We start from the raw sequence: 19,696 nt of genomic DNA on the forward strand, positions 1-19,696 counted from the left end.
CTTAAGCTACTCTATCCCTTTGAGATGTACAGTATTTTATTGTCTCAATAGCTAAGCAAGTTACAATCTTGTATAAATATTTTATTCAAAATGATCTGCTACCAGAAATTTTAGCCAAATATCCCCAGTTTACTAACTGTAGGTAGTAACTAAGTGATTGTAACCTATCCACCGCTGCCCACTGGATGGGGGGCGGTGTGCAGGACAAACATATCAATTGTGACACTAGCTCTCCATATACTGTATATCAGTTGCTTAATTTAGAAACTGTACTTGTGGTCAATCTCGAACCCATTGATGATATGACGATGTGTATGGAATTTTGTAACTAGCTCATCAAGATTGTAACTTGCTTAGCTAAATGAATTGTGGGGGTTCAGTCCTTGAGCCCATTATTTGCCTCTGTAATCCTTTTCACTACCGCCCACAAGATGGGTATGGGTGCATAATAAATGAACTAAACTGAAATTGTCTCAATAAACGTAATTGAACGTGATCAGCTTGTTTAATGGAAGTTCTTTTTCTTTTTTAGGAATATGCTGCAGCACGGATGAATCATTATTTTGAAGACAAGGCAAAACTTAGAGTGGATTATATAAATAAACGCAAGTCTGAGGCAATTTCGGATGAAATATAAAATATCATACATGTTTTTTTATTGTACAGTATTGAAGACAAAATCTGATGGTTTGCAGGCATTCATGGTGGTATAGTAACTTAAAGTTACTACTTTGTGAATATATTTTATAAATGCCATTATGGTACTTTACTGGTATTAATTTGCTCGATTATGATAGAGTTGGTGCTACAACTTATTGTCATATGTATTTTATAAAATGGTAGTTCACTTCAGCAGCAACAAAGAAGTGCATGGCTTACAAGGGAAGGCAGAGTAATCGACTTTCTAAAATTTATGCGAAGATGGATATTGTGATGAAGTAAAGTGCCTGTTCAGTAGGCCTATAATAATGTTTCTTCTCGGTTACCTCGTGCATCATGATTACCATCTTAATATTTATGATTATTCAGTTTTTATTGATATGCTGCTTGTGCTAATTTTGTAGCCTGTAAATATCCAGGACAAATTAGTGAAAGATGCAGAGGAAACTTGGGAATGACGGCTGCACATGCATGAAGCAGGCAAGAAAGGTATGAACTTCTGGTTGGATGTTATATGTTAGGTTTTAGAATGGTCATGTTTTTTTTAGATCGTTCAATAGCAAGCGTAGTGACGATTCTTTTGCACTAGTCTTAAAAAGACGTGTGACAGAAGTGGAAATGTTGACAATCTTGAGTGGAGGTATGTCAGTGATGCCAGATTGGTGCTGTGATGTTCACTCATGCTGTGATGTAAAATACTTATTAGTATGCTTTTATGGTGTTAGGGGTCATGTCATATCTCATTTCTCTCATGGTATGTACATGTACATCTTATGCGAGTTGCCATGTTTGTATATCGTGTGCCATATTTACACCAACTAGCATCATTCATCTTTCTCATTCATTGCAAACGGGACCCATTAATGTGCTAGAGGCAGAATATGGATCTATTGATGGGATGTGTGTGTGTCTTTTTACTGAGGGAGACATATACTGCTCAAGTTATCTGTGAATCTAAGACTACATTGACCTTGTCTCTTGGTGCATCCTGGAGGTCTTTCTTAAGTCTTGGCACCATTTAAAGTTTAGTCAGGTGTTATGATGAGTTTTATATTTTGTGTATTATATATTTATTATATTGGCAAAAGATCAAACATTCGTGAAAATGTTTTGTGTATTAAAAGTTAAGAGCCGTTCGTAATTTGCTTTGGTGAACTAGTAAACTTTTATTCCAGTGCTTGATGAGTTGTGGGATATTAGTCATAAAATTAATTTTTTTGTTAACTGTGAATTGGCCAAGTTTGTGTAGTTGAATATCTTATAGATAAATAACATGGCTCAAAATCTAATCAAACAGTTTTTAAAAACATAAGACTTTTTAACTTTAAAAAAGAAAATTCGTGGACGAATTCTGCATTCTTCAATATATTCTTTGCATTCCTAATATCTGGCAGGATATAATAGACAATACCAAATGGTAAGATATGTATGTAAAACCATAAGACTGACCATTGCTCAGTTGGTATTTGCTCTGGTATTTCTTAACCCTATTACTGTACAGTATTACCCATATGTGACCAAATCAGAAAAGCATCGATGTGTCTGTATCAGGTGGTGTATTAAGTGGAAATACTTAACCCTCATAATTTGGTACTTGCCTCAATTTCTTACCCTTTAAGTTTGTCATCTCTCTCTTTTTTATATCCCCTCGTATTTCTATACTCTCAACCCTGATGTCTCTTGGCCCCCCCCCCCTCTCTTCCATCATGTTTCTCTCACCACTGTTTTTCTAGCCTGCCAGATATTAGGACAATACCCTGATTTGTTATTTTAATAGTTATGGGAATTTATAAATTATTGTCTCGATTTGACCAAAGTTATTGACAAGCATGCATTCACTGCACTTTATTTTTTTTAAATAATTTCTATATACTGTTCCTGTGTTTATAGAAGAAAAGTATTGCGTATACTTATTCAAATCCTGTTTTGATTGCAGTGACGTTTAAAGGAAAGTGTTCCTTCTTATCCATATTTCTGTTCTTTGTTCTAAGTCTTGGAGGTGAATTCATGAGGATGTGACTACACCAGTTCTGTTGTACATAAAAGCCCATTTAGTAATGTTAAGTTCATTGTACATAATTGGAGGCTGCTCTGTTTTAGTTAGGCATTATAATTGTTAGTGCAAGCCATATCAATAATGCCAAGAGAGACACACACACACATGTAAATTATACTGGTGTTTATATAATGCAGTTGCAATATTTTTTGTTATTAAAACTGATTTTTTATAAGTACAGTACTTATAGTTTGGTAGACAGTAAAGTTTAATTTTTATTTTTCCTGGAGGAGTCTCTGGTGGTTCCCTGAATCTATATCGCTGAGATAGCTTCCGACTAATGAGTCGAATCAGCTTCCGACTAATGAGTCATGTCGGCCATAGGTGTTGTGTGTGGTGTACCAGGGAACATCACACACAACGGGATGTTTTGGTATTTGTTCCTAGTGTGGCTGCTTTGTCATCTGGGATTCTGGCTTTGGAAGCCCTGCCAAAGTTGCTGGCCTCCTTGTGCCAGGACTTGGCAAAGGGAGCTGAAGATTGTTACAATCGCAAACACTGACAAAGCATCCATTAAGTAAGTAAATCAAAACAGATAATCGTAAGGTTCACAGAAAATAAAGCACCGAAATAGTCAAATGACTGAGTATATGATTCTTTCAAAACCAATTGGTTCACTGTATACTAGCTCAGACCCCCCTAGTGTGAAAAGCTGCCAACTGGTGGTGCCTTGTGAGTTCCTGGCTTTTGATCCAGTTATTGGTCAATTCTGTCACTGATGTCTAAGAAATTAGACCTTCCAGAGTTTTCAGCCATAGGCAAGTATCTATGGCTGGCTATGGACCCAGCCTCATGCGAGTTCGGGTCTGCTGCTGTCTTTTTGGTTTTAGTACAAGGTCCTTGGTTCATCCTGGCTGGCTCTCTTACTTTCCTTGGGGCTTGGCATGGCTTCTGCTGAACCCGGATGCTCGAGTGGCAGAAATTGAGTTCTGTCTTTCAGGTATTCTTGGGCAGTGCTTCTTTTACACCTCATGAGGAATACTTGTTTACTCTGGCACTCCACAAGTACCTGGGTAGTTCCATGGACTGTGCTCTCTAGAGTCCTTACTGTGGAGCATCACAGGGCTCGTATTCACTTGGTGGCTGTTTTGCACTTTTGGGGGGTTGTTGAGCTATTTTCTGATCGGCTTCATGCAACCTGGATGTTCTGGCATCTGTTCCTGGTGTGGCTGCCTTGTCATCTGGGATTCTGGCTTTGGAGGCCCTGTCAAAGTTGCTGGCCCCTTACCCCCTCCTGGAGGCAGTGGCAACATTTTAGTTGGCCTGAATAGTGCCCGCCAAGCTTCCCAAGGTCTATGGTCGGGCCCATCCCATTGGGTACACAGTACAGTACAGTATACTTGTTTGCGGAAGTATGGCAAGCCCTTCGAAGGTTTGTCTTCCTCTGCCCCTCAGTTGAATTCCACTTGCTAAACCTCTGGTCTCACCATGTAGCTCAGCTTCTGGCTTCTTGGGTTCACTGCACGGTTCAAATGCAGGATATGTCCAACGTCCTCACAGATGGCTTTACTCATTTTCATCCCATTTCCATAAAGTGAACTGTCAGTGACACATCCTTCTTTTGGCTTTGTGAGATGTTCTGTCATCCAGAGATGGACTTGATCATTTTGGCATGGAACTGGCATCTTCCCCTCCTTCTTTGGTCCTTTCCTGATCACGAGGCTGTCATGGTTGATGACTTTCAGCGGGACTGGTTGAGGTAGAGGTTTCTCTCTCTCTCTTTCTCTTCATCCCTATCTTGAGAATTCATCTTGAGATGATTTCAGGGCTTAGCGTCCCCCGTGGCCTGGTCCTCAACCAGGCCTCCTTTTTGTTACACACCCCCAGGAAGCAGCCCATAGCAGCTGTCTAACTCCCAGGTACCTATTTACTGCTAAATAGTTTAGTTGGTCCTCTGGGTGTTGTCCAGGATAGAGACATGCTCAGACAAGTAATCCTTCTTGCTCTTTGGTGGCCAGCTCAGCCTTGGTTTCCATCTCTTTTGGTCTGGTGTTTAAACCTGGCATTTTTCCACAGCTCCTCTTCTTTCAGCAGGTCGACACTGACGTGCATACCTAGCTGGTTTGATCTCTGCCGATCTACGAATTTGGAGCGTCTGATTCAAGTTTATTACCATTTGTATTGTGTGCAGATGGCTGCATTGCTAGTGTCTTGTCTGTGTCTTTCATCATGGCAATTGTATGAAGTGTCATGGCACTCTTTCATATCTTTGTCCTTTGTTTTAATTTCTATGTCCTTGTTTGTTATTTATTTGTCTTTTGCCTAATTCTGTCAACTTTTATCGTTCATTTTTTTTAGAGCCTCTCTTGTTGGCATTTGGCATTGACACTTCTTCGGCACCCATTTCACAACCTGTCTTATGCTCTCTCTCACCTCTTGTTAGCTCAGGAGGTACTGCTAACTGTTAGTACCTCCTGAGCTGTTTGGGTTTTCTCAATAGGGTTTTAGTGTGTCCTCCTCAGTTCATGGTTGCTCCTTTCATGCAGGACGTCATTCTTAGGGCACCTTTTTGCAGGCCCTCATCTCTGGTTGTTGGGTTGACGAGCTTCATCCTCTTGTCTGGAGACATAGGTTCTCTTCTTTCTTTCTTTCCTGTTAGGTGGTTTCTTTGTTAGCACCCTTCTCCCTTTCTGCTTGGTTTGTCTGGCCAGGGGTGTGTCCTTTGTTGTGTCCCATTGTGACAGGTCATTGCTGCCTGCATGCCACCTGCTCTGCTATGATGGGCAATATTTGTTGACCCAGTATCCTTGATTCCCTGTTCCAAGGCATGGTCATTCCAGGTTGTCCAGTGTCCTTAACTCTAGCCACCCTATGGTTTATCCTTGGGTCTATAATGTTTGCAGCACGATTGCTGTGTTCGCTATCATCATCATGAGCTGATATCCTGGCTCTGGGGTTTGGGAGGTCTTCCTCTGAGTTCTGGTCGCATGTGTAGTTGAAAGAAAGTTGTCTTTTTCCTCCTCCGTAGTTAGTCCTATGTTTTTTATTAGCTTCAGGGAGCCACCAGAGGCTCCTCCAGAAAACAGTATTGAATATTTTTGATGAAACATCTCCTTCTAGTAGAGTTTTTGGTGGTTCGTAGATTCCTTCACTCCGTACCAGGCAAGTCAGTTCACTGCTTATCAGCTTCAAGCTTTCTAATGGCCAGATCAGGAGCCTGGAACTCCCAGGGGTACCACCTGTTGACAGCTATTTACACTGGGGGTTGAGTTAGTTTCAAGTGAACCAATTGGTTTTCAATGCATCATTTGCAGAGTTGTTTGGCTGTTTTGGTGCTTTGATTTCTATGAACCTTGCAGTTGTCTGTATTGCTTCACTTATTTTCTGGATGGTATGTGAGGGGTGATAGTAACAATCCCCAGCTCCCTGTGCCTCTGTGAGTGGTGCCAGGTTCTGACTCTAGTGCCCAATAGGCCAAACAGGACTTCCCCATTACTATATGACTCGGTAGTGGGGTAGCTGTTACGACAAGATGCTCCAGGAAGCCGCCAAGGTTTTAGCAAAAAAAGGCATTTCATCATATTCAATGCCATTATTTTGTACTAACTGTAGCTTCTTGTTGTGTTCATATTTACCAAAAATAATCTTCATAAAAATAAAAAAAAGTATGAATGTGTAAGCAGGCGATGAGTCACAATAACGTGGCTGAAGTATGTTGACCAGACCACACACTAGAAGGTGAAGGGACGACGACGTTTCGGTCCGTCCTGGACCATTCTCAAGTCGATTGTGAGAATGGCTTGAGAATGGTCCAGGACGGACCGAAACGTCGTCGTCCCTTCACCTTCTAATGTGTGGTCTGGTCAACATGAATGTGTAATTTTTTTTAAGAATATTTGATTAAGATTATGTATGATGATTATTATGGTAGTTCAACCAAGTGTGTCATTCCTTCAAATATTTATTTACTTGATATTGAAGTTCATATTGCAGTAACTTCTAGTTCTTGTCACTTCATATACATATTTGATATTACTGAAAATGTAGTGAGTAGTAGTAGTAGATCGTATACTTGATATTCTTCCTAAAGAAGAATTCATTTGTGCCTTTGTTGGTCCTATTTAAAAGCTATTTTGCTTTGTAATTTTGTTAGAAATGTTCATATTGTATAGAAAAACAGAAGGTCTTGAGAGAAGAAACTAGTTTCTCCTCATATATTGGAAAATCTTGGTGGAATTGACAGCAACTGCTGCAATTATTTACAAATACAGAAGTTCTATTAACCTTTTGAAGTAGTAAGCGCTGATGATAAAAGTAACAGATTACTGATGATATTAGGTAATCACAAGCAATTTTAATAACTCAGTTATCTGACTTTTAAGGCTAAGTAGACAGCTATAAATAGTTCCCAGTCATCTACTGAAATCCCTCAAATAAGTAGCCAGTAATATACCTTGCACTAACTTTTATTTTTAAGTGGATGCAAATCTTGCCAAGGGACCAGATCCACTACTTACAAAGAACTGACTGACTTTTAGAGTGTGATTGTGCAGCGAGGAACACCTCTGTATGGATGTTAAGTTGTTTTTGGTAAGTAAGGTGCCTTCTTTTTATAATTACTTGGTAAATAATACTAAATTAATTCTTTGGTAGTATGGTAGAGGGGGATAACCCTACCCCATTCTCCCTGAATGAATAAATCTGTGGGAAATACAAGGTATAACTTACACATGTATAAGACCTTTCACTAGTAAGGCAACCTTTCACTGTGTAATAAACCCATGATCTCCGTTTAAGGAAATAAAACGACTTTTTAATCAGAATTGATCATTAACAAGATTTAATATAAAAGACATGAAGTTCAGTTCAGAACACCAAATTTGACTTGTCATAGCCAAGGAGAGTAAGGCTGGAGTATTACTGTCTCGGGTTAACATGGAGTTGATCTCTCCTGTGTTCATTAAAGTTGAGGACTGAGTTCAAACTTCCTACCATGGGAGATACCACTCAGTAAAAATGAGACAGCCTGAAAATATTTTAGAAGTTATATATCTTCAGATATTATATCAAGTATTACTAAGCTTCCGATATAACAATAATCTCCGTTTTTTATTACTTTATATGACATTGAGGCTTGATTAGCATTTTAATCAAATTCCTAAATGTAATTAGCAAATTCAAATGTCAAATATTAAACAGTATTGCACAATGAGTCAGTAACTACAGGTTGTGCACAAGTATGGGTTCAGTAGTATATTTAGACAACTCTCAATAATGTGAAAGTCGGCACATGATTAAACCCGCACAGTTAGACGACAGTATTTCATAACAATTTTGGCCATCAATGAATCCGTCTCTGCCAAGGATGCAGATGGGGAAAAATTCTGTCCTATAACAATAACTGCAGTGGGTGCTAGTGTGTACTGATATAGTTTTGAAATGCACTGTTATTAGTTTTCATTTGCATGAGTAGTTTACATGTACTTCAGAAGGAAAAATATAAAAAATAGTTTGAATACAATAGTTCTAGACAGTGGCTACAAACCTGGCTAACCTATATCTTTTATGCCTGTGCCATTTTCTGAAGGCAAAATATTTTGATAAACATTTTACACCATTTTTCACTGAAAAAAATTTGTGCACCCTTTATTTTATATCGATGTGTACGTTCAGGTGTTATGAGGTTGTGTGGAGAGTTGACCTTATTTATAGCTTGTCAGGAGATGTCATATATATTTTACAATAATGCTTCATATGCCCAATTTTGAACTATAAAAACTGACTTTTTTTAAAAGTTACTACAACTACCCGTGCTGTTGCCTTAGTGTCACAGCAATATTTGTTGCATGGCATTTTTAATATGTATATGCAGTTTAGTGTTAAATGCATATAGCAGAAATTAGTGATATCAGAAAGTGTATTAGATTCTAAATTTAATAATGAAGAGCATAACCAAGGCAACAAAAACATCCTCTTCAAAGTACACCCAATAACAAAATATGTAGCAAGCATCTATGTCGATCAGAAATCTGCATAAATGTGTCTCAGATTTATTTTATCAAGACTCAGTTTTAAAGTATACACAGTAATGTAGATTGCAGTTTGTTTAAAAGTGGGATTTTTTTTTTACAAAAATGTAATATATTATTTCATCTTGACTAAGAATGAACAGAGCAAATAGTCTTAGTTTCCAAGTTACCTGGATTTGGCATATAAAGCACATATATCATATCCAATAGAGGCACAGCAAACACGTCACTAATTGTCCTCCTGTCAACATAGGACGTGTTTGTTCTCAGTTTATTTCACTAAAATACCTGCCTCCGCTTTCACTTAGAGAATTGAATGCATAAGCAGGCGATGAGTCACAATAACATGGCTAAAGTATGTTGACCAGACCACACACTAGAATGTGAAGGGACGACGACGTTTCGGTCCGTCCTGGACCATTCTCAAGTCGATTATGAGAATGGTCCAGGACGGACCGAAACGTCGTCGTCCCTTCACATTCTAGTGTGTGGTCTGGTCATTAATGCATAAGGTATCAAAATAAGTTCATGCCTTGCTCTTTCTGATATATAATCCATTAATGCTTTGCATTAATGCTAATTAATGTTAATTAATTAACTATTGTGCTTTGTAAGGTTAAAATATACATGTGGTTGCCTCTGTCTGTCACTCCTCTTCTCTCGGTACAAAAATAACCAGCAGAAAATACAGAACACTTAACAACCAAGACAGAGGAAAGCTGTAGAGGTGAAATAAGAACTTTTGAACTTGAAAACAACCCGAAAAAGAATTATAATATAGAAGACAGCTAAAGCAGTCAGCGTCTGCACAGCCACATCAAGACGATGATAACACTATTAGACTAGTGATCAGACTGAAGGAGGATTTAGCGCTACAGTACTATAAAAAAAATTAGGATGTCAACAATTGAACAAGGTAGTGTACCATAATTAGGAGGAATATGAGGGTCAAGTAAGGCATCAGTAAACATTAAAATAACTGGTGAGGGGGAGTAATGGATCTTAAAGGAATTAACACATCACAGGTAATTGGACCTGACTATAGCCTGAATGCCAGAAATGGAGCTCTAGCCTCAAGCAAGCTTGCCCAAATATTTAAAAACTTGCTAGAAAAAGAGAGCCGATGGGCAACTGGAAGACAGCCAGTTAAATTCAAAATTCTCAGGAAAAGCAATTGGTGGAAAGTTCTTTATAACTATTATGCATATATAACATGGAAAAATTCTGGAAATGACAGAGACCAATGTAACACCTAATAAAGAACAGATTCATAACTAAAAATCAACACAGAGTTAGGAATGGTAAATCCTCTCTTGGAACCCTAATGGAGGCCTATGACAGAGAACACAAGAAAGAGAAGGATAGACAGATCACACATTCCAGAACTGTAAAAGTCCTTGTATAGTGTCCCACAGAAGAATATATGAAAAATGGATATAAAGTATCTGCAAGATTAAAGGCAAAATATCATAATGAGGATTGAAATATGTTATATATAACAAATGGAGTACCCTGAAGAGCTGGTCGCAGAACCTGTTCTGTTCCTAATGTATGTTAATAACTAACCCTTGAAGAACTATAAATGTTTTTGGATGATTAGGCAACATTAGGACTGGCTTTGGAAACTTGAACCAGCAGTTATACAAGGTGTTATACACCACAGAAAAGTTGGTACTTAAGTAGCCATTTTTGTTGTGGTACATATCCAGTGACAAAACTTGAGGTCCTGAAATTTGTCTTCAGATTAGTCCCCAGAACTAAAAGGCATGAAATATGAGGAAAAGTAATAGGAATCTTTCTCACAATATTGTAAAAGTGCAAGACAAGACAAGGTTAAATCATCTACTACAAACATACTCTATCCTTGTCCATTTTATCTACACCCTACGGGGCCTCGTAGCCTGGTGGATAGCGCGCAGGACTCGTAATTCTGTGGCGCGGGTTCGATTCCCGCACGAGGCAGAAACAAATGGGCAAAGTTTCTTTCACCCTATGCCCCTGTTACCTAGCAGTAAAATAGGTACCTGGGTGTTAGTCAGCTGTCACGGGCTGCTTCCTGGGGGTGGAAGCCTGGTCGAGGACCAAGCCGCGGGGACACTAAAAAGCCCCGAAATCATCTCAAGATTGTCCAATTTATCTACACCCTAAGCTGTTTGAAATGGGAGGGGTGAAGGACTAATAGATACATGTGGATGTTGAACACATAGATGAATCAGAGGGTGGTTAAGAGAACCAGTTAGGGGTAGTGTTAGAGTAGTGAAGAAGTGAAAAGGGGTTGGGCACTAGTTGAAGCAAACTCCATTTGTGGAGTGAAAAGTAGGTATCAGTCAAGTTTCAGGAGCTGAAAGTTGAGGTCTGCAACCAAAAACAACCAAAAAAACTGCTAAAGTAAGTGCATACATATATGTATGTACAAACATATGTGTACATGTGATGCCAAATGGTCTTTCTACACAACTCTATTGGCATCACAGAATGTCTATGTAGACAGACAGTCTACATAGTCTCCCAGGAGACTATGGACCTGAGGACCACATAAAGAATGTTGTGCAAGGAGCCTATGCTACACTTTCTAACTTCAGAATTGCTTTTAAATACATGGATGGAGAAATACTAAAGAAATTGTTCACGACTTTTGTTAGGCCAAAGCTGGAATATGCAGCGGTTGTATGGTGCCCATATCTTAAGAAGCACATCAACAAACTGGAAAAGGTGTAATGACATGCCACTAAGTGGCTCCCAGAACTGAAGGACAAGAGCTACGAGGAGAGGTTAGAGGCATTAAATATGCAAAAACTAGAAGATAGAAGAAAAAGAGGCGATATGATCACTATGTTCAAAATAGTAACAGGAATCGATAAAATTGATAGGGAAGAATTCCTGAGACCCGTAACTTCAAGAACAAGAGGTCATAGATTTAAACTAACGAAACAAAGCTGCCGGAGAAATATACGAAAATTCACTTTTGTAAACAGAGTGGTAGACGGTTGGAACAAGTTAAGTGAGAAGGTGGTGGAGGCCAAAACTGTCAGTAATTTCAAAGCATTATATGACAAAGAGTGCTGGGGAGACAGGACACCACGAGCGTAGCTCTCATCCTGTAACTACACTTAGGTAATTACTTAGGTAATTACACACACACACACACACACACACAAACAAAAAAAACTGCATTCTACTGTAAAGTCTGACAGTGTGGTGACAACCATACATTACACCACAGTGTAAAGGTTTGTGATAAAATTGTTAGGCATAAGATATGCCAAGTGAGGTAACTGGCTAGTCAGAAACATACACTACTCGCCAAATTTAAAATGTTGCATCATTGCCAAGAGCAATTAAAAATGTTTTCTGGGAGGTGCTTCCTGAGCTACATGACTGGCTAGCTCCAAGCCTTATGTACCCATTCAAGACCAGGATTCATCATGTATTTACACATCTTACAAAATTAGTACATCTTTCAACAATCATGGCATCAGTCATTGTCTTAAAGACCATTTCTATGGAGAGCCCCTTCGGCTTCCCGGTGCTATACTGGGCTGATGTGCATACATTAGACCGTGGCAACAGTCAATCGAAGGAGTTCTAGGCCTACCGGGGACCAGAGCCAGAACTTGGCCTCCTCAAGAAGTGGCACAAGGAGCAATGGCCTAAAGATGCCTCCGTGTAATTGGAAGCAATCTTTGTCTGCCATCTACCAGGTCAGGCACCCAGAAAGGTAGGAATTCCAAAAGAAACTACTGCTGGTCAAAAATTGCAAACCAAAAGCCGAACTAGCAAGCAGAACTCCCCAATCAAAAACAAGAAAACAAGCATGACGTTATCTTGTGGTTATCTTGAGATGATTTAAGGGCTTAGCGTCCCCACGACCGGGCCTGCTTTTTGTTACCCCCCCCCCCCCCCAGGAAGCAGCCTGTAGCAGCTGGCTAACTCCCAGGTATCTATTTACTGCTAGGTAATAGGGGCATCAGGGTGAAAGAAACATTTTGCCCATTTGTCTCTGCCTCCACCGGGAATCGAACCCGGAACTTCAGGACTACAAATCCGAAGTGCTGTCCACCCAGCTGTTAGGCACCCTACATCACCACAACTGCCGAACATCCGTCTGCGCAACCCATCCCCCTCCCCAGGAGGGGGATGGGGGTCCCCAGACCTCCATGCCAGATATTCTCCCATGTTCAAGAGGCTGTTGTGTCGGTGGCAGTTGATCGACTCTGGTTCCATCCTTTGAGCAGTGCTGCAGAACAGTGTTGTTGTTCAGTGTTGGTGGTGTGCGAACCAGGAGTAACACAGGAGTTCTGGGGCTGCATGCACCTAGGGCCACCTTCCCTAGGTGCCCTGTAAGTACTGCCCCTGCGGCCTAGGATTATCTTCCCTGAGCAGTTCGGGAACTACCTCTGCGTGGTTCTATTGCTGCTCGGTGATTGCCCGCTCATGGGGTTCAGCTGGGGTGGTTCTTACTCCTGTTTGACCATGGGTAGGAGGTAGTTTTGTTGCTGGCTGGGGTGCAAAATACTGTGCAGCTGTCTGATATACGCATAACGACCGGTTCTGTTCACCTGCAGACGTGAGACGCGGGATTTTTCTTTTGGTTTGGTTTTGCTGTGCCTGGTGGGGGTCTGCCTGGTGTGGCAGTAGGACCACTTGTATGATTTTGGTGGCCCTCCACTAGGTCCTTATGCTTGCACACGTCGCAGGGGTTCAGCTTTTAGTTTGTTTGCTTTGGTAGCTTTGGGATAACTGGTTAGCAGTACCTCGCCTGGGCTTCCCTTAGCAGTCAGCTTAAGGGGCCCTGGGAACCCCCCATTGGGGCTCATTGGTCCGATGGAGGAGACCTCTGAGTCCCACCTCGCCTTGTGTGAGTTTGAAGGTTGCTCTGTCCCCTTAACTCAGGGTGACATTCACTGTCTTTGCCTCCTCCATGCTGCTTGTTGGGTCAGTGACACCTTTGACCCGGAGTCCTGCGAATGGTGTTCCTTGCTTGTACTCATATTCACCCAGTCCACTGAGATTGATATTCAGGTGCAAGCAGCTTCGGTGTTGCATTTGCGGTTTAGGTTGCTGCAACCCACAAGGCTGCTTGCCTTTCCGGATGTCCGCAGCTGCCCCGCTTTGGTTATAGGGACCTGGACTTGGGGGTGTTAGTCGCTTCGACTTTCGTTTCATCTGCATCCTCTAGTTCTTCCCCTGCTGTGGTTTGTCCTGCTCCCCCCCCCCCCCTTCCTCCTGCTCCTGGCTCCCAAATGTGTGAGGGTTTAGAAGTCGGGGCAGGGGCTTGCCTGGTGGCGAGTCTCGGACGGCTTCGGGAACTGCCCCTTCTGGATCGGCGGTGAAGACATTCAAGCCTGTTTCATTCAAGCTTTTGGGGTCGAACATTCGAGGTTTTGGGTCACCAAGGAAGCGGGCCCACCCAGCCCCCTTCATTCTGGCTTTTCTGGTGGACTCGGCTTTTTCTCCAGAGGCAGAGGGTTTGAAGGACGGCTCGGCAGCGGGTCCTGACGTGGAGGTTCCTGGGGCTGGGGAGGAGTTGACTTGTGGGGGCTTGGGCCCCGTTTGACCCCATTTGGGTGTTGGTATCCTTGGCACAGGGCTTGTTGTTACAGAGGGGAGGGATTTTCCTATCCACACACCTTACCCGAGTCATGGTGACCCGTTTGCGTCTGTTAGGAGGTTCAGGTTCTGGCTTACCTCAACGACTGGTTGGTGTGGGCTCCCAGCCAGTTCGCATGTCTGCTCGCCAGGGATTTGGGTCTTTCCTAGCTTGCTGGGTTTGGGTTCTTGGTGAACTGGAGGAAGTCCCACTTGTTTCCCTCTCAAGTTCAGACTTGGCTGGGTCTTGTGTGGGACTCTCGGACTGCTTCCTTGTCTCTCCCTCTAATGACATTTTTAAGTGACCTATTTAATAACTCAAGAATCCGTTCAATACTGTCCTTTTTTACTGCAGCCTTAGCAAGGGCGTCAACTTTGTCATGTTCCTGCAGGCCAATGTAAGAAGGAATCCACAACATTTTTATATTTACCCTCTTGCTAAGTATGCTTATATATCTACGTCTAGCTTCTGAGACAAGTACGTTATTACTTGATTGCAATTCAGTTGTTGCTCGGGGTCCTGGCTCGCTTGGAGTCTTAACAGGGGGAGAGTAGTCCTGTTGGCTCCTTGGTGGCCAACCCAGCCCTGGTTTCAGGTGTTTCTTGCTGGATGTCCGAACTCGAGGGTCTTTCCGTGGCTCTTCCTATTTCAGCAGATTGGTTCTGTCCGGTATGTGGCTGGTTCGATCTTCTCCTCTACTCTAAGCATCTGGTATTTTTGACGCAGGTTTATCACCACTTGTATGGTGATCAGGTGGCTTCGTTGATTGAGTCCCACCTGCGAGTTTCGTCTCAATGGCCGTATGAAACTTCCTGGCGGTCCTTTCGGCATTTTATGTCTCTTCATAGGTTGTCTTCAATTTCTGATTGGGTTATTTTGTCCTCTCTCTCTCTTGGTTGTTTCAGGACCGTCATCTTATGCCAAATACTGTCGCCTCATATTGTGTGGTGCTGGCGGAGCCTCTGCAGCTTGCATTTGTGGTGGATGTCACTTTGCTCCGTTCTGCAAGCTTTTTCGGGCGTTGTTTCACCTCCGGCCTGCCCATGTGCTGCCTGAGCCGTCCTGGTCGTTGGACCGGGTGCTCTCTTCTCCTCGGTTTGTGAGGCGTGCCACGGCCTCCATGGTAGGGGATGCACTTTGGGTGGACCTGGTTTCCCTACTTCCCTGTTCCAGGGCACGGATCTCCCTGGTCGTTCGCAGGATTATTCGGTCCAGCCAGCTTGCGGTCTATCCCCGTGCCCACGACGTTCATGAGTTCGCGGCTTTGGCTTCTGTTTTTGGTAATATGTCCTGGGCTGACATTCGGGCACAAGGCTTTTGGAGGTCGAACAGGGTCCTGGCCTCATTAATGTTTTTGGCCCTTCTTGGGTGTGAAAAGCCTTGGGTCGCAGGTTGCAGCCAGTTGTCTTGACTTCGAGTTGAAGAGCGGGTGATGGCCACCTCCCAGGTAAGTCCTTTTTCTTGTTTATCTTTGGTTAGGTAGCTCTAGGGAGTTGAAGGGGCTCTCCACAGAAAACCGGCATTGAATGTAATTTGAAATGTAATTGAAATGTAATTGAATGTAATTGAAATGCCATTTTCTGGATGAGACCCGGAGGCTTCCGGCATCCCTCCCTCCCTTCGGTCGACGTTTTTGTTTTTGTTTTTTTATATTCAGCCTCTGAACTGAGGAGAATAGCTGGTGTGGAGGTCTGGGACCCTCCGTCCCCCTCTTAGGGAGGAGGGGGGAGTGGTTGTGCAGACAGATGTGCGATGGTTGTGGTGACATCATGCTTGTTTTCTTGTTTTTGATTGGGGAGTTCTGCTTGCTAGTTCGGCTTTCGGTTTGCAATTTTTGACCAGCAGTAGTTTGTTTTGGAATTCCTACCTTTCTGGGTGCCTGACCTGGTAGATGGCAGACAAAGACTGTTTGCAATTACACGGGGGGTTTCTTTAGACCATTGCTCCTTGTGCCTCTTCTTGAGGGGCCAGGTTCTGGCTCTGGTCCCCAGCAGGCCTAGAACTCCATCGATTGACTGTTGCCACGGTCTAATATATGTGCACATCAGCCCGGTATAGCTCCAGGGAGCCTCTGGGTCTCGCCCAGAAAATGGTGTTTCATTACATTCATTGCTGTTTTTTTAGTAATTTTATAGTCTTGTCTAGACCATATATTCAGACTTTGATAATGCACTCAGAATAGTGTGAAAGAGTTGGTGTAGCAAATCATTAACTAAAAGTACACAAATAAATGTGTAGGTTTTTGAACCGCTGTATCCTAAAATCTGGATATACAAAAGTGAATGATAGTATGGATAATATGGTCCATAATTTCCAAGTCGTTCTGATTTTCTAAAATTATTTCCAATATTCCGAGTCCTAATAGCAAGTTTAATTAGATATACACAGAATATGAAAATTTTAAACCACTACAGTAAAAATTATGACAATATTAAATGATAAAGCAGTTAAATCTGGATAAGGGCTAACAGGATCATATCTTTTGTTCATATTCTCTAAATCCATGACTCTGCTTAACAGTTCATTAAAGTACAACTTATGCAGGGAAAATTTGGTTAAGCAATTATTTACCAAATTTCATCTAAACATTTTTTATACTATTGACAGTCCATACTTGACTTTGTGCATTTTCTTTATCTATTTCCTTCCAGCACTGCCCTTGGTTTTGTGTCTACCTATCTGTATATATATATATATATATATATATATATATATATATATATATATATATATATATATATATATATATATATATATATATATATATATATATATATATATATATATATATATATATATATAATATATATATGCTGTATGTTGGTCACTTTAGTTACGTTGCCTTTCAGGCCATGGATGGCCATCAAGGCCGTCAATGTTTGTATCACACCTTGTATGTATGTACTTTACCTGAATAAACATTTGAATTTGATGGAAAAATTTGGTTTGTGCCTTGGATGGGACTTGTCAGGTATTGGAAAAATGTGCCTAATGAGGTTCAATTGATGTTTATTAGTCTTATGACTGTGTTGATAAATTGTAGAAATGTTCTGATTAATTGAAGAGTTAAATTTTGTTGGTTAACACTGCAAATATAAGTTTTTAGTAATGTGGTTGTATCACCCTACTAAATAGTTAACTGAAAGTGTGCAGGCTTTTTTTTACAACTATTCTATAGTGCTGGAAAAGGTTACACAGTAAAGATGCATATTAATGTAGCAGTGGTATGCAAATTTGTATTTTTACAATATGTATTATCAAGTGTGTTCAGAGGTTAAGACAATATGACATAATCATATTGTCTGTACTGTGAATACTTCCAATTTCTTTCCTAAGATGGTCATGGGGTTTAATTTAATAAGGTTATACACTAAGTAATATGGTTATTACACAGAACAGCTATAATGTGTCAAATTTGTTGTGTAATTTTAACTAAATCAACTTAGTATTATTTGAAAGGTCATTTCCTTTGCCATTGTAAGAAATAAGTTGCACTGTTAGCCAAAGTACCATCGGTATTGATAACTCAAGTGGCTAATAGCTCATGTTGGGTAGTTTATGGAATTACCACTGACTTTGTTATGATCATTCACATTATTGTCTACTGGAATAAAGAGTATTCAAAAGTATACAAGTAATTTAAATCACAAAATATTTAGAATAGAATCAGTCAGGTCTTTAAAAGGTAAATTTAAGTGCTAGAGAGAGATCCAGCAGGTATATGATGCTATTGACATCAAACAACTTAGATAACAGTCTTATGTTGATTTAACATCAGCAATGTTGATCCACATTCACTCAAGTTGTGTGGAAATGAGTAATGTAAGGGCTTAAAGTTATGCGACATGAATAATGCTGTTATAATGATTAGTATTAATAATGAAAGAATAAAACATATATACAGTTGAATGTATATAGTGAAGCATTTAAAAGCACTGAAATGTTTATATAAAAACCAAACATTGAATGTAATGAAATGCTTGGTTTCTTGGCATGGTAATGAAACAAAATTCTGGGTGAGACCGGTAGGCTCTCCGGAGATATCCGGGCTGATATGAATGTATTAGACCCTGGCATCAGTCAAGTGCATGGAGTTCTAGGCTTACCGGGGACCACAAGCCAGAACCTGGCCCCCCTCAGAGAGGCATGAGGAGCAATGGCCTAACAACCCCCGTGTGGATGGAAGCATTTTGTCTGCCATCGATCGGGTCAGGCACTCAGAAAGGTAGGCGTCCCTAAACAAATCTCCTATTCTGGTGAAAATATTGCTACTGAAAGCCGAACTAGTGGACAGAACCCCCCCAAATGAAAATGAGCAAACGAGCATGGCATCACCACGTTACTGCGCCGTTGTCTGTGAAACCCACCCTCCTCCCTGGGAGAGGGAAAGGGGAGCTCCCACAACTTCACGCCGGCTATCCACCCTGCAGTTCTGAGGCTGGATGTCAAAAATTGTGAAAAGAAAACTGCCAACCGGAAGGAGATAGGGTTGACATGCAGGTAATGGCAGAGAGCTGCAACCAGACACAACACATGATACACCCCCGGCCTGACCAACCAAGCATCAACAACCCAAGGACCCCTCCAGAAAGCAGCAGTCTCATTCTTCGCCAGAAAAGGAGGAGATGCTACAAACGAACAAACCTGCCACCAGGACCAAAAGAGCAGAAACCCCTGTGCCAGAGGAGAGCATGAAGCTCCCCGACTCGACCCCCCACAAACCAATGCCAACAAGAAAAAGAGTTTTTGCCAAACAATCCTGAACAGAAGGGACCACCACAAACCGAGGAGAGGAGAGAGAGGAGAGAAAAGAGAGCACCCGGTTCAATGACCAGGTCGGCTTAGGTGGTGCATGAACAGGTCGGATGTGAAACAACGTACGAGACAGCTTGCAGAATGGCGCAGAAGTAACAACAATACCGAACACAAGTGCAGCGGCTCTGGCAGTGCCACACATAACTAGACAACAGTATTTGGCATAAGATAATGGTCCTGGAACAATCACGAAAGAAAGGACAATACTAGCCAATCAGAGACAGAAGTAAACCCATGAAGGGACAAGAAATAACAGGAGGACAGCCTGGAAACTTCATACTGCCACCGAGGTGAAACACGCAAGTGGGACACCGTCAACGAAGCCTCCTGCTCACCATACAAGTGGTGATAGACCCACGTCAGAAAGACCAGATGCGAAGACTTGAAGAGAAGATCAAACCAGCCACGTAACGAACTGGTCCGATCTGATGAAAGAGGCAGAGCCGTGAGAAGGCCCCCGGGTTCGGACACCGAGCAAGCATCGCCTGCAACCATGGCTGGGCCGGCCACCGAGGGGCCAGGGGTCAGATTCACGAAGGTACTTACGAATGTTTTTCTTCTTGGCTACAAATGTTTTCCTTCTTAGCGCCTTTGTGGCGGCTACAT

The 19,696-nt window shown here is 41.6% G+C and overlaps 1 protein-coding gene and 1 long non-coding RNA gene across 3 annotated transcripts in view; both read left to right on the forward strand.

Annotated features, from left to right (window-relative positions):
• LOC123768973 (choline/ethanolamine kinase) overlaps positions 1-17,909 on the forward strand; it is a 67,303-nt gene extending 49,394 nt beyond the window's left edge. For both annotated transcript variants that reach the window (XM_045759880.2, XM_045759881.2), the window contains exon 9: positions 533-17,909. In XM_045759880.2, the coding sequence (XP_045615836.1) occupies positions 533-637 (105 nt within the window). In that variant the 3' untranslated portion in view covers positions 638-17,909. The remainder of the gene's footprint in view (positions 1-532) is intronic.
• Positions 1-19,696, forward strand: part of LOC138354721 (uncharacterized) — a 416,665-nt gene that overhangs the window by 385,185 nt on the left and 11,784 nt on the right. The gene's annotated exons all lie outside the window — the stretch shown is intronic.

This window comes from Procambarus clarkii, chromosome 64 (genome assembly GCF_040958095.1).
Source record: "Procambarus clarkii isolate CNS0578487 chromosome 64, FALCON_Pclarkii_2.0, whole genome shotgun sequence".
In the NCBI taxonomy this organism is placed as follows: domain Eukaryota; kingdom Metazoa; phylum Arthropoda; class Malacostraca; order Decapoda; family Cambaridae; genus Procambarus; species Procambarus clarkii.